The sequence below is a fragment of the Lemur catta genome, chromosome 8 (genome assembly GCF_020740605.2).
Source record: "Lemur catta isolate mLemCat1 chromosome 8, mLemCat1.pri, whole genome shotgun sequence".
NCBI classification, from domain to species: Eukaryota; Metazoa; Chordata; class Mammalia; order Primates; family Lemuridae; genus Lemur; species Lemur catta.
The window spans coordinates 4961017-4975052 of NC_059135.1; the positions used below are offsets into that span (position 1 = coordinate 4961017).

Below are 14036 nucleotides of genomic sequence, written 5' to 3' on the forward strand. Positions count from 1 at the left end.
CTCCCACAAGTCCCCAGGGAGGAGAAGTGGGTGCAGCACCCAAGGTCAGCATCTGGTCAGAGGATGCAGCGGGGGCCCCAGGGGCTGGGTGGGCCAGCACCACTGAAGAGCTGTCCCATGGGCTGGGGTGCAGTGGGTGGGGAGGGCAGGTGGAGAGAACCATAAGTGCGGGGCTGAGACTTCTGCAGTGGAGGCTCTGTGGGGAGGAGGGTATTCCCGGGAGAGCCCAGAGCGAGTATTCTAGAAGGAGTTGGAGGCATCAGTTTGTAGCCTTGCAGTGAGGAGCACCCCCACAAACGCGTGACTCTACTTTCTAGAGAAAGTACAAAGGTTTTCAGGAAAGTAAAACTACGTATAACTTGGGCTCAATTTGGCCTAATGGGTTGGATTTGGGCTGGGCAGGGTTCCTGGTTCCCCAACTGCTCTTTCAGGGGGAGACAGGGATTTGGGGGTCTCTGGGGAGGGCAAGAGAGGCCTTTGGGAGCCTGGTTGCCACTGGGCACATAAAGATGAGTCCTCAGGGAGGGTCGGTTGTCAGGCAGGGGAACTGAATGTCCAGCTGTCTGGAGCTCAGAGTCTGTGGGGTTGGAAGCCACAGGTGGGCCCGAGCAGGTGCAGGGAGCCCCAGGCCGCTGCTGACTGGCAGGGGAGCCCAGAAAGCAAGAGGGGGCATGATGGCCGCTAAATGTGCCCCCTTGGAAAACGTGGGGACCTCCCTTCTCCCAGGAGAATGGAGACAAAAGCAGGATTTTGAAGAAAGGCGGGCAGAAGGGGACAGTTTGAGTCTATGGCTTTCCCTGCAAATGAGAAGAACGCAGGTGGGTTTGTTAAGACGCGCGGGTGGGTACAAGGTGGACGTCTTAGGTTGACACCAGACACTCAACGTCACTCTTACCTGAGACAATGCTTTGCCAGGCCACGCCAGGTAGGGACACGACTCCGAGGAGCAGCCGTACCTTCCCGCATGGAGAGGGAGAGGAAGTGTGGCTGCAAAGGCGGAAGCTCGTCTGGCGCTAGGTCCACCCCTCCACCCTCCTCACTGCTCGGTCCTGAAATACTCCCTGAGCCCGTGTCATCCATTTTTTCCGGCTACTGGATTGTTTCCATTAGCAAATAAACCAAACACACACACACGCCCCTCTGGCCACTGCCCTCTCTTCCTTCTCCCCTCTGCCGCCGGCTTCCCGGAGGAGCCGTCCCACCTGCTTCCGCTCCTGTTCTCCTCCCACCCTCAGCCTCTCTCTGTCTTGGCTCACTCGGGCTGCGCGGACCCAGAGCTGGATCCACAACGCTGTTTCCGGACACGCCCCCATCGCTGATCCACCGAGGGCCTACATGTGGTTTTTTAGTTATTTTTAACAACCAGAGAAGTCACTACCTGAAACAAAAGCTCAAACTTTGACAATGACCTTCATGTGTCCAGATGGCTCTCCTTCCCCCTGACCCTCCTGCCTTCCACCACCTGAGCCAATCGTCACCTGAACCCCAGGTCCCCCACTCCCTCGCTTGCCTTTCTGTGCAGCTGTGTTACCTGGATATGGGACAGTGTTCACTCGCCGGCTCTGCCTTTGCCTGGTTGTTTCCATGCTTTTGCTGAGGCCAGCAGGGCAGCAGGGAACATTCTTGTACAGGTTTCCTGTCGTATGTCACAGCTCCTGGTTTGTCTCTCTTCTTTTTAAATTACTTTATCCAGAACTGTTTTCAATGCACATGTCTTATTTTATTTATTTTTTTTTCAGGAAACGAATATCAGGGCATTTCCAGCACTTCTCTCTGCCCTCATATTCAGTGCTCACGTGCTCCATCATGTGGACGTAGCCATGTACCTGGGGCTTCCCTGCACCTGTGGTCCCCACCCCCGGGCTTTGGTGTGGTACTGGTCCATGGCCTGTTAGGAACCAGGCCGCACAATTCCCGGGGGCGGGGAGGGGTTCGACATATTCCACAAGGAAAGTTACCTGGATTACTAAAAACATTGTTCGTATTTTTGTTTTAAAAACCTTTTGGAAAAACATTCCTTTGGTAGCACATTGTTTGCACCTGTCTGAAGGTTCCGGCCTCACTGCCTTGTCTTACCGCGTAGTCTGGGGCAGAGTCCCAGCTGGTCGGGCTCTCCTGTGCTTGTCCCAGGATTCAGATGGTCTGGGCAGGGCACTATGGCTTGTCTACATGGTCCACAGGCTGACCCCACCCACCACACACTTGCCAAGAGACTTCCTGGGAAATAGCTCATCCTAAGAGGAAGGAGCGTGGACAAGCACAGCGAGCCCCGAGCCAGCTATTGAGCGGAGGGGTCGCTCTGATGATAGACAGTGTCTGCCCCACGAACTGCTCTTGGCCCAGCACACACGGAGTCATGCCCATGTCTTGGGAAGAGGGTCCTGAAATGACAAAGTGAGAACAAGTGAGTAGGAAGGAGGAGGAGGGGGAGTGTGCTGGGTGGTGGAGTTGTCATGGGGACTTCGGCAGCTCCCTGCAGCACAGGTAGCTTCAAAGATGTCCTTGATCTTGATGTGGGCAGCCAACTTCTCAGCGGGGAGCTGGAATCCAGGTCTGACGTCTCACCCCTCCCCATAGCCTGGAACGTACGTAGGCACAATTCTGGGGGCCGTGCATGGGGTGCTTTCTGCATTGCTCAGTCCACAGGGCTTGACGAGATAAGAAGCCAAGGAACGGACGGGACCCAGACCGGCGAGGAGGCCTGGCCAGCAGGCATGAGCTGAATCAGGGAGGGATCCCCGAGTTGACAAACAAGCAACCAGCAAACGTTCACCAACTAAAACAAAAAGGCCCCGTTTTCCAGCTATCAAGTTGGCAAAGATATTTTAAAATTATAACCCCAAGGGAGAGCTGGAATTGTCAGGTGAAAAGCCGATGGGAAACTTCCTGACGGATGGATGAGGCTGACAACGCCTGCCTCCTCTCGTCTGTCTTAACGTCACCAAAAGTGGGACAACCGGACATCGTGTCCTCCTGACGCTCTGCAGTGAGAAGTTCCCAGAGCCACCTGGGAAGCATCGTTGTCTAAAAACTGAACCCGAACCTAATCAAACCGCCAGATCTAACTGTCCACGCACAGGACAGCCGGGGGTTGGAAGAAAGCCTGCAACGATTCCTCAGCGTTCAACCAGCCAGACCTAGAAGTGAGACATTCCGTAGGACAAATGACCTGGAAAGATTGTTTCCAACAAACAACTGACTTGGAAAAACCAGAGGAGGTGGTGGAACTGCAAGATCACGAGAGAATTAAGAGACATATCTGCCAAAAGCAATGAATAGAGCAAATGAACCATAAAAAGACATTTTTGAGACAATAGAGAGAAGTTGACGGTAGATTGGTTATTAGATAATATTAGGAAATTATTGCTAATCTTCTGGGTGTAACAATGATATTGCATGTGTGCGTGTGTGTTTAAGCTTTATCACTTATTTGTTAAACACTGGAGTATTTACGAGTGAAATGATATCTGGGATTAGTGTTATTTATTTATTGTTCATTTATTTTAATTTTTTTTAGAGACAGGATCTTGTTTTGTCACCCAGGCTGGAGAGCAGTGGCGTGATCATAGCCCACTGCAGCCTTGAACTCCTGGGCTCAAGCCATCCTCCTGCCTCAGCCTCCCAAAGTGCTGGGGTCATAGGTGTGAGCCATGCTCTGGCCTGGGATTGGTTTTAAATGCTCCAGAAAAAAACGTGACAGTTTCGGGAGGATGGATGAAACATGAAGAACAGAACGTGGGTAATTGTTGGAGTGGGTGATGGTACTAGGGGTTCATTATACTATTTTTTATATTTTTGTATGCTTGAAATTTTTTCATAATAAAAAGTTTTTTAAAAAATTGTCTGCCTGGGTTGGCAAAGGTGTGGAAGGACCTGTCTTTGGTTGGGCTCCACTGTAGCCATGGTGAGAAGCAGATTCATGTGAGGGTGGGGCATCAGGATGTGCCCTGAAAAGACTGCTGGGGCAGGGGAAGTGGGACCAGGGCGAGGAGCGGGAAGGAATCTAAAAAAATCCCTTGGAGGGTAACTTTGGCTCTGCCCAACAGGGGAACTCTGGGGACGGTAGCACTCATACTTTAAAGTCACCTCCAGCAGGGGCAAGGAAGCTGGAGTGTTTATTTTTAAATCCTGTGCATGGAGTACACATGCACACACATACACACACACACACACACACACACACACACAGGAAGTACACTCACGGGTTACTTGTTTTCTCTAAGTAAGGGAGGTATAGGTGACTTTAAATTTTCATCTTTATGATTTTGCAAATTCTCTACAATCTGTGTGCATTGTAATTAAAGAGAAATAATGAAAGATCCATGGTGTAGAATTTTCTAACTTAGCTGAACACCCAGAAAGCTCAGAGCAGGGCTAGGTCCGGGTGCTGGCGTGAATTCAAACCCAGAGGTGGGTGTGTGGTAAGAGAAAAGCGAGTGCTGATTGTGGCCTGGACACCTGGGGGAGTCCTGAGGCCCACAATGTAAACGGGGGGCATAAGGAGGGAAGCAGATTTTGGGAGGAAAGCTTCTGTTTTGGACATAGATGTTTTAAAATGCCTATGAATCTTCAAAGCCACAAAGGGATACCACTTGGCACCCACTGGGATGCTAGAATAAAAAAGTCAGATAATAAAAAGTATTGGCAAGGATGTGGAGAACTTTAACCCTTGTGCACTGTTGGCGGGAATATCAAATGGTGCAGATGGCATGGAAAACAGTATGGCAGTTCCACAAAACTAAAAATAGAATCACCATATGATTCAGTAATTCGGCTTCTGTGTACGTGCCCAAAAGAATAGAGCACAGGGTCTCCGAGAGGTACCTGCACGCCCAAGGTCACAGCAGCGTTATTCACAGTAGCCACAGGTCGAAGCAGCCCAGCTGTCCATCAAAGGACGAATGATCCACGCAATGCAGCACAAACCTGCAATGGAGTATCGCTCCTGCTGCCACATGGACCAACCTCAAAACATGATGCTAAGACAAAGACGCCACTCACAAAAGACCACGTATGATATGACTCCATTTAGATGAAATGTCCAGAACACTTCCATAGAGACAAAAAGCAGATGAGTGGTTGCCTCGGGCTGGGGGAGGGAGCTGGGAAAGTAGGGTGTGATGGCTAAAGCTTGGAGTGATGAAAATGTTCTAAAATTAACTATAGTGACATTAATAGTTGTACATACCTCTGCATGTGCTAAAAACCATTGAATTGTACACTTTTGATGGATATATTGTGTGATATGTGAATAACAAACTGTTAAAAATATACAAAATGAACATACGAAAAAGCATCTCTGAGTCTTTCAGGAGGCAGTGAAAATTCAGGATTCGATTGAGTGTGACTCAAACATCAGTCAAGGACTTACGCAGGCTTCATTCATATCTATTTCCTTAGAGACGGGAATCTTGCTTAATGCCCGTGTTTTGTGAAATTAAATTTGAATTGCTCACTTTTTCAATACTTAATTATGTGTGGGATCAATTACGCTATTAATGACCAAAACTGCTAGCATGCACATGGTGGCAGCCACCTAACAGAGGCTGCTGGCTGCTGGTGACGTCCTACAGGTATAAAGGGTTAAACAAGACATGTCCATCATCCTGCCTTGTTCCAAGCCTCCAAGCCCCACCACACTCGTCTTTAGAGAAACTGCCTTGCTCACAGCCCACGAAGCCACGCCTTCCCCGACACACACACACACACACACACACACACACACACACGCACACACCAGCCGATTGAACTAGAAGATGACACCCGACTCAAGCTCAGTCTCTCGGATTCTCTTTCCCGGGATTTTAAAATGTGTGGCACCAAGACTAAACTATCAGTCGGGCACAAAGCAGGAATTTCCTGTTGACTTGGAGGTGGGTTGCCCATTTGAGGATGGCCACAGCAGGACCACGTGCACACGGGTGGCAACGCAGCTGGTCGGTAGTGAAGGGAAAATGAGAGTGACAGGTGGTGCAGGCAGTTGACCGGTAGGCACACATGGACATCGCAGCTGCCTTGGTTGCCGGGGGCTTTCCAGTTCCCTCTTCTGTCCTTCCTGAGTCCTGACGATGTTCTTGCCTAGGCCACATGTGTCTATATTGTAAGCCTCTCTTGACTAAGCTCCTTCAACGGGCTTCTCTCCGTGAAACCAAGTGTGATATTGTGAAATATGCATTTGGCGTTCCTCCCACTTTCCTGACACACTGCTCCTATATCCCTTGGAATTTCCGGAGTGATAAGAGTGTCTTTTGTATGATAATAAGATGACAGGTGGCTGGCAGTCCATAGGTGGCTTCAGGATGGGGCTGGTCTCAGGAAAGGCCAGGCAGGCTTAGAGGGCTGGGGCTTTCTGCCTCACTCTGCCCCCCGCAATTTCCAGGGAGGGGAGAGGGCTGACGGTGGAGTTGGTCACCACTGGCCAGTGGTTTAATCAATCATGCCTGAGTGATGGAGTTTCCATTAAAACTCAAAAAGGACTGGGTTCAGGGAGCTTCCTGACAGCAGAACACGTGGGGGTTCCTGGAGGGGGCCACACCGGGGAGGGCTTGGACGCTCCGCACCCCTCCCACACACCTCGCCCCGCGAGTCTTCACCTGGTGGTCAGCAGCGCCCTTTGTGATCCCCTTTACAGTACAGTCCCGGGCCACGTAGCCGTGTTTCAGTCAACCGCAGTCCACACACGCAACCGTGGTCCCGTAAGATTATAAAGCTATGTTTTTACGGTACCTTTTCTATGTTTAGATATGTTTACACACACAAATACTGAGCATTTTGTTACAATCGTCTGCAGTATTCAGTGCGGTGACACGCTGTACTGAATTCAGTGCGGTGACATGCTGTACTGAGTTCAGTGCGGTGACATGCTGTACGGGTCGGTAGCCCAGGAGCAGCAGGCTCTACCATGTAGCCGAGGTGTGTAGTGGGCTGTGCCTCCCGGGTGTTTGTAAGTACACTCCATGACGTTCGGACAATGACAAAAGACACATTTGCACCTAAAGAGACATTTCTCAGAACGTATCCCAGCATTAATTGATGCCTGACGGCATGCCAGTGAAGGTGTTCCCCTGAGTCCTATGAGCGAGCTGTCGTAGCACATTAATCTAGCCAGAGGAGGGAACTGGGGGAACCCGCATTTATAGTCGGCAGGTCAGAAGCACAAGCCACGCCTGGGCTTGCAGCTGGCGACTGATGCGGGGGCTGGTCTTGTGGGACTGAGCCCTGGATCCGTGCGGGATCTGGCGCCGTCTCCAGGTAGTGCTGGAACTGAATCGGACTGGGGGACACCCAGCCCGAGCGCGCTGCAGGATGGTCACTGGTGGGAAGAAATTCCCACGCACTTCGGTGGCTGAGCGTCACGGAGGTATCCTGTGCTGACTGCGTGTGGTGAGCATATAGTGGGAGAAACCGAGTCAGTGTTTTCCCCCAGCCGCTCGCCAGTGAGCCGGGCTGAGACCCACCTGCTAGTCACGTGGCTCACACATGTCAAGCGGACCACGCTTGGTCCACAATTCGCATGTAGGACAGCCAGGGAAGAGGGTGAGAGTGAAAGGGGCCAGGACAGAACCCACGTCGCCCAGCAGCTCCATTCCTGGGTGTTGCCCGAGAAAGAGGACACGTCTGTCCACAGAGACCCACTCACGGGCGCCCACGGCAGCTCCATTGCCGACAGCTCGATGCGGAAACGCTCCAGCACCAGTCGGGGTGAACAGAGAAGCAAGTTGCCGTGCACCGTGCGGATAGAGCAACACCAAGGACATCAATAAAGAGGAATCAATTAAAAGGAAAAAGCTGATACATGTGACAATGTGGGTGAAACTCAAAAACTAAAAGCAAAAATAATGGTTCCTTGTATATAACATTTTCAAGTGATAACTCCAAACACACTAACAAGAAGCTGACCTGCAGTTGCCTCGGGCTGCGGTCGGGGAATAGGGCTGATGGCAGGGCCAGGAGGAGCCTTTCTGGGGGGATGAAATTATTATTCTCCATGGCTTGAAGCCAGAGTCCAACTTTACCATTTCTTAAAAACAAACAAACAAACAAACAAACAAACAAAACATTTCACTAGGCTAGAAGCTTCTAGCAGAACCAAATGAACCAAAGCAGAAATTAGGTTTTGACAAAAATTGAATCAGTGGTTTTCAGCCAGTGTGAGGAATACCTAAGGGAAGAAATGACTATTACTCATTATATTGTCTTATTTCTTCAGTGGTTATCTTTGTGGGAAGAAACACATGGAAACATAGAAGAAAAAAAAGTAAACAATAGAACAAGCACCTATCGGCCAGAGAGACTTTTAAAGCAAGTTCAATGTTCCGAATGAATAATGAGCAAGTTAACTGACCAAAAGGCTGCAGCATCCTTTCTCCCCAGCCCTTCCCAACAGCAGGACCGGAGGCCATGGTCCACAACCCAGGGGCAATCCCGTCTGGATTCAACACCTGATAAACGTGCATTCCCTGCGTGACATGCTTGGAGGGCTTTGCATTTTTGCCAGCCCGGTACTTGAGTGGATGGGTGTTGGCATAAAACCACTTTTATCGAGAGTGAATGCAAAACAAATAGACCTATTCAAGAGCAATGAACAGAGACAGAGAGGGACAGTAAAATCCCAGATATCTTTTGTTTTTTTAAAGGAGACTGCCCACCTGCCCTCTCGCTCAGCCCTCAGGTGCAGGGCAAAACAGGCTTCCCTCAGTGCTGGGGAGTGATTGGCCTGGCTGCTCTCCTGGGGTGAAGAGGGAATGTTCTGGAAGGAAGCTCAGGCCAGTCGCCTCCCCTCCCCCATACTGAGCCTGCCTCCTCAATGGCTCCTCTTGCAACACCAAGAATCATAATCTTTCCCTGTGTGTGAGGCTCAGGTTGATTTCTCCGAGGTTTGACACAGTTTTGTCTTTCTTCATTTAACTTTGGATATGCATAAATAACTCAGGAAGAAAAACCAGCAATGGATATATTGTAGTTGTTGCAGAGCAAAATGTGGTCAATGCAGTTAAAGGCCTTGAGTTTTCCCAGAAGACTAAAAAGAACTTCACCTGAGCTCCCCTTGGTCTATGGCAGCCTTTCATTTTGACAAAGTTGGCCTATAAAGCCACAGGTAATGATATTAGAACCAGACGCCTGCAGGCAATTTTCAGGACCCTACCTTATATCCAGGTCTCTGTGCATGAAATGGTTTTATAAAATATGACGGCAGTTTTGTCACTTTAAGCAACTCTATGTACGATAGAAGATGCTGCTTGAAAGCAACATTAAGAAAGGTGAAGGCCCAGGGAGCAGCTGGCTGCGGCTCCCAGCGGGGGATTCCACAGTTTAACACCATGCTGACTGGCTGTCCGCGTTCTGGTATAATCAGCAAAACGAACACTGAACGGCTCCAGCTCTGAGCTCGGCAGGGTTGCCAGGCCAGACTGTCCCCAGGGAGTTGGGATGAGCCTGCGGTGGAATCCCCCTTCCTTTGTTCCCTGCCTTCTCTGCCTTCTCTTCCCTTCCTTCTTTGCTACCACAAGGTTTGGCGGGCAGACCCCCATCCTGACTACCAGGGGTGCAATGGCTGGCACAGCCAGAGGGGCACCTCCCCTCTCGTGGTGGGGCAGCGTCAAGGAAATAATCCTACTAACAGTGGTGTCACTCTGAAGTGAGGTAGGTTCTCCGGAGGAAAGGGTCCCGGGTTCCGGGCCTGTGAGCACTTGACAAAGAAACCCAGCCAAGGCCAGGGTTCGGGAGGGCACCCCTGGAGAAGCATTAGGAGGAGTGACCCAGGAACCAGGCAGGAGGGGGCACGAGGGAGACTGCGCTCCAAGGAGGGGCCCGAGAACCGGAGAATGGAGAGCAGCTCCCAGGTGTGCTTTTTCAGGTGTCAAACGTGACCCTCCCATTCAGAGGCCTCTGCTAAGGAAGTGACATCCCGGTGGCCAAGATGCTATTCTGAGTCCTCCTGTCCACCCAGATAAGGACTTCTGGCTGCCTCTTATCAAGAGACCAGGCCGGGCCAGACACCCGGGACACGTTTGCGGGTGACCTCAGCAGCCGCACTTGCAGCTCCCTGCAGCTTTCATCCCACGTCTCTTTGATGTTTTACACAGCTCCCACTGGGACATTTTGGAGATTTACAGGCTGTTCGGAGGATGCTTCAAGATATTCTAAAGAATCTGACTACATGAAATATACCTCTTTTAAAATATTTTAGAGAGAGCTGTGATAAACAAAGAATATGTTAAAGAAATATGGATTTCAATTTATCCTCAGAACTTTAATGAAAGGACTGATATTTTCCAAAATTACAGCTCTTGAATTGCCTTACAGCTATTCTTTTGGGTTTATAGAAAACGTAAATCAAAGGTACTTTGGATGATTTAAAAAATATCATCTTGCGTAACCATGAAAGAGAAGCTATGATCTGAAATCATTCTCTAATAATTTCTCATAAAAGGCTTAACAAGTAGCCATGTATTTGGGGCTTTCTTTTTTGGAAACTAAGGAAATCTTACTTTTCTTTCTTCTTAGACTGTGCGTGTCTGCAAGGATATACTCAATCATTTCTCCTCATGTATTAAATTCTGATCCTGACAACTTCTACCACATTCAGGACAATCGTTATATTATATTGTAATAAAAAAGAGGGAAAATTTAAAGACTACACTTGCCAGCATTTGTTTAAAATACAAGCTTCTTAAATTAAAACGTTGGAATTAATATAAAGAACATGAAAGATTTTCAAAGAAGAGAATGCTTTCAAGTTTATATTCATAATAGTCACTAGCCATTAGCGAGTTCTTGGCCTTTGAAGAAATAGCATGTTACAAAAATTTCATATTACAAAAATTTCCCCCAAAGCTTCTCCAGGGGAAATGTAGCTCAACCAAGAAGTGCTGGCGGTTGGATTGGTGCAATTGGGGCCCGGGGCTGTCTGGGGCATCAGGGTCCCGGGAGGCCGGCGGGGACCCTGCATGGAGAACCTTTTGCTCAGAATTCAAGAAACTCACAGGAGCAAGTCGATCGAGTTCTATGTAGATGGAGATCTACTGCCTGGACAGACGGTCACACTTTGCACACGTCCGGACCTGTTTGGTCATTTGGTTCAAGACTATTTCTCATTGCTTCTGCCCCCCCTTCCCCACCAAGTGACTTCCCTGCTGACCGGGCTCATTCCTTGCTGCAGCCTAGGAGAAATGTGTCCCTGTTGTTCTGGCGCCCTGGGCTGCAGGAAAGAGCTCAGAGAAGGGCATCCTCGTTTTTCTCATGGTGAGGGGCGGGGACAGCCACCCGCATACAGGACAGGCCCGTGAGGTTTTCGGTGATAACAGAGGTGGAGGAAAGGCCCCGCTCAGAACAGGAACCTGGGCTGTGTCTGCAAGTGGATCAAGCACAGTTGGTCATCTTACTCGATTTATTCTGGTCATTTTATTCAATGTATTTGGATATCTCAGTTTTATGAGAATGCATTTTGCTTCTGCCAGGAATCCTTTATGCTACCCTAGCGGTGCCATGGTTTTTATCGGAATGAAACTTGAATAGTTAAAAATCACGTAATCACACCCGTCTTGGATCCCAGTGGCAGTAATGAGTGCAGGTCGGAGTCATCCCTCCGGCTGCACTTCCACAGTGGGGCGCTGGGCCAGTTCTTAGGCCCAATTGACCCAGGAATCCGTGCTTGTCGGCTGGAGGAAACGGCCAAGCACACCTGCTCCCTGAGTTTCCTGCACAATTTCCGTGGGCTCCTAGGACTCCCAGGACCCCTAGTGGTTTATGGCTACATTGTCACCAGCTAGTGAATCTAAGCTCCGCACCTGGCCCCAGGCTCCCTTATAACTAGGGAGTGGCCACGTGGCACAGTTCTGGCTAATGAAACACATAGAACCCTCCTGAGTGCAGTCGCCCACAAAGTTCTGGTCCCTTTTACAAAGAGACAGACTTAGCTGACAGACCCCGGACCCTTGGCCCTCTCCCCTTCTTCCTGCCTGGAAAATGGACCTGAAGCCCAGAGGTGCAGCGACGATCTCAACTGTGGGACAAAGCCACCCCCTAAGGGTGGCTGTGCAGGAGGCTGGTGTCCTGAGCAACAGCCTTGCCCAGACCACTCACCCACCCTGGACGACGTGTGAGGTGAGAAAAAGAACCCACGTCCTCCACACAGCTGTTCTTGGTCAGGTTCCTGCTGCGCTCAGCCTAATGCCGCCCTGCAGATTGGTGGAATGACGCATGCCACAGACGTCGCATCCCTGGGGTGTATCTGCTGAAAACATCTGGGCAGGGGGCTCCTGGGGTCCTCACAGCCTGTGTTTTGGTCCCTGGAGGCTAAGACGCTCACACCTTACTTTTGTTTAGCTTTGGGTTGCAGAGTCGCTTGCTAATACTTGTTAAAACTCCGAATAATATGGTATTTCATACTGACATCCTCTCTTCCCTAGCCTCTAGGCTAGTGGTTGTTTACTTTTGTGGATCATGAATCCGTATAAGAATCTGTTAAAAACTCTGGATGTCCTCTTCAGAGGCTGCACAGGCCAAAATTAACAGAACACGTGTGTATCATCTTGAGGGTTTCATAGACACCCCCCATGGGCCCTGGCGGGAAGAGGCTTGTTGTAGGCACACACAATCCACTTTGATTATCTGCCTATATATGCCCACTTTGTTGATTAACAACATGTAAATTAGGTACTTGTTTGATTTTTAATTTTGCAAATTGGGGCATTCACTCTATTCCTTGGCACTTACAGCCAATTCTAAATTGCTCTCATTTTGTAAATTATTATCTCTAGCAAAAAAAAAATATGTAGAATTATGAGAATAACATCGGCACAAGCAAGATAGTAAGAGAAAAGGATACACGAGGGAAACCGAGTGCTTCCCCAGATGCTGATGTGCAGGTCCCGGCAAACCCATGGCCACGTTTCTTGGGCGTCATTCTAGAAATGCTTTGTGTATGGCTGTATTTTTTTCTTTTAATATAAATAATTTTTTAGTCACTGTTCTATTTTTCCTCTTACTATATCATGGAGATTCTTTCACACCAATAATTATAGAGCTACCTTTTTCCTTCTGATAGAGGAACAATATGCCACTGTATAAAGGTACTGCAATTTAACTGCTCCCTTATTGATGGACATTTATGTTGTGGCACATTTTAAAATCACTCTTGGAGGCCCGCGTGTTGTCTCCATGCCGGCCACTGGAGTATGCGGAGAGACTACAGACTAATTATATCTGCCTGGCCAAAGGAAATTAAAAACAAAAAGCCAATGGCAAATCCTCCTCCACCTCTCACCATCCTCTCCAGGTAACACGTCATAAATTACAATTGTTGCTGTTTAGCACTTGTTGTCATTTCCTTCTCTTGCTGGGAGAGAACCATCTCTGACGAACAGAAAACCATCACCTCGGCTTGCTGGGAATAGGCTACAGGAAGAACCTTGGTTGGAGCTAGGCTGCCTGGGTTTGGATCCACACTTCCTAGCTGTGTGACTTTGGGAAAGTTACTTAACCTCTCTGTGCCTCACAGTCTCATCTGTAAAATATACATAGCAATCGTAACTACCTCACAGGATGTTGCCAGGATCAAACGAGTTAAAATCTCTACAGTGCTTAGGACTGTGGTGGGCACAGAGGAAGCGCTAAGGAAGTCCTGGCTGTCATTAGTCCAGGTGGCCTTGAAATAAAACGGGGGGGTTGCTTGCTTCTGGTGTGGCCCTCGGGGCGGAGGGGAACGCTAGGAGCCAGGCCTGTCTCAGAACCCTCCTTGACCCGGGTGCAGACACACATGCGCACACATGTACATCCGCACACGAGAAAACCCCACGTATGCACGTCTCGGGTACATGCACAGGCCTGGTGAGCCGGCACTATGTGCAGAAGGCGCCTCTGCTCACGCCTGTCTGAGGACCAGCAGGAGGCAAAGGGGACAACTGTGAGTCTGCCCATGTGGCACCTTCCATGGGGACATCAGTTGCTGAGTACATGGCCCTGGGGCCAGGTTCCAGAAGGGATAGAAGTCACTTTCCCTGACGAACAGCCAGCCTGAGACAGACACTGGGTAG

General features: G+C 49.5%; 1 protein-coding gene across 3 annotated transcripts in view; it reads right to left on the minus strand.

The window, feature by feature from the left end:
* The window catches only part of SH3BP4 (SH3 domain binding protein 4), a 109088-nt gene that overhangs the window by 4665 nt on the left and 90387 nt on the right, over positions 1-14036 (minus strand). For 2 of the 3 annotated variants that reach the window (XR_006736772.1, XR_006736771.1), the window contains exon 4: positions 1532-2381. Coding sequence is in view for 1 of the 3 variants with exons in the window: in XM_045558877.1 (XP_045414833.1) it covers positions 2355-2381 (27 nt within the window). In the remaining 2 variants the exon portion in view is untranslated. Of the gene's footprint in view, positions 1-1425; positions 2382-14036 lie in introns of those variants that run through there. The other variant, XM_045558877.1, reaches the window with a different exon arrangement.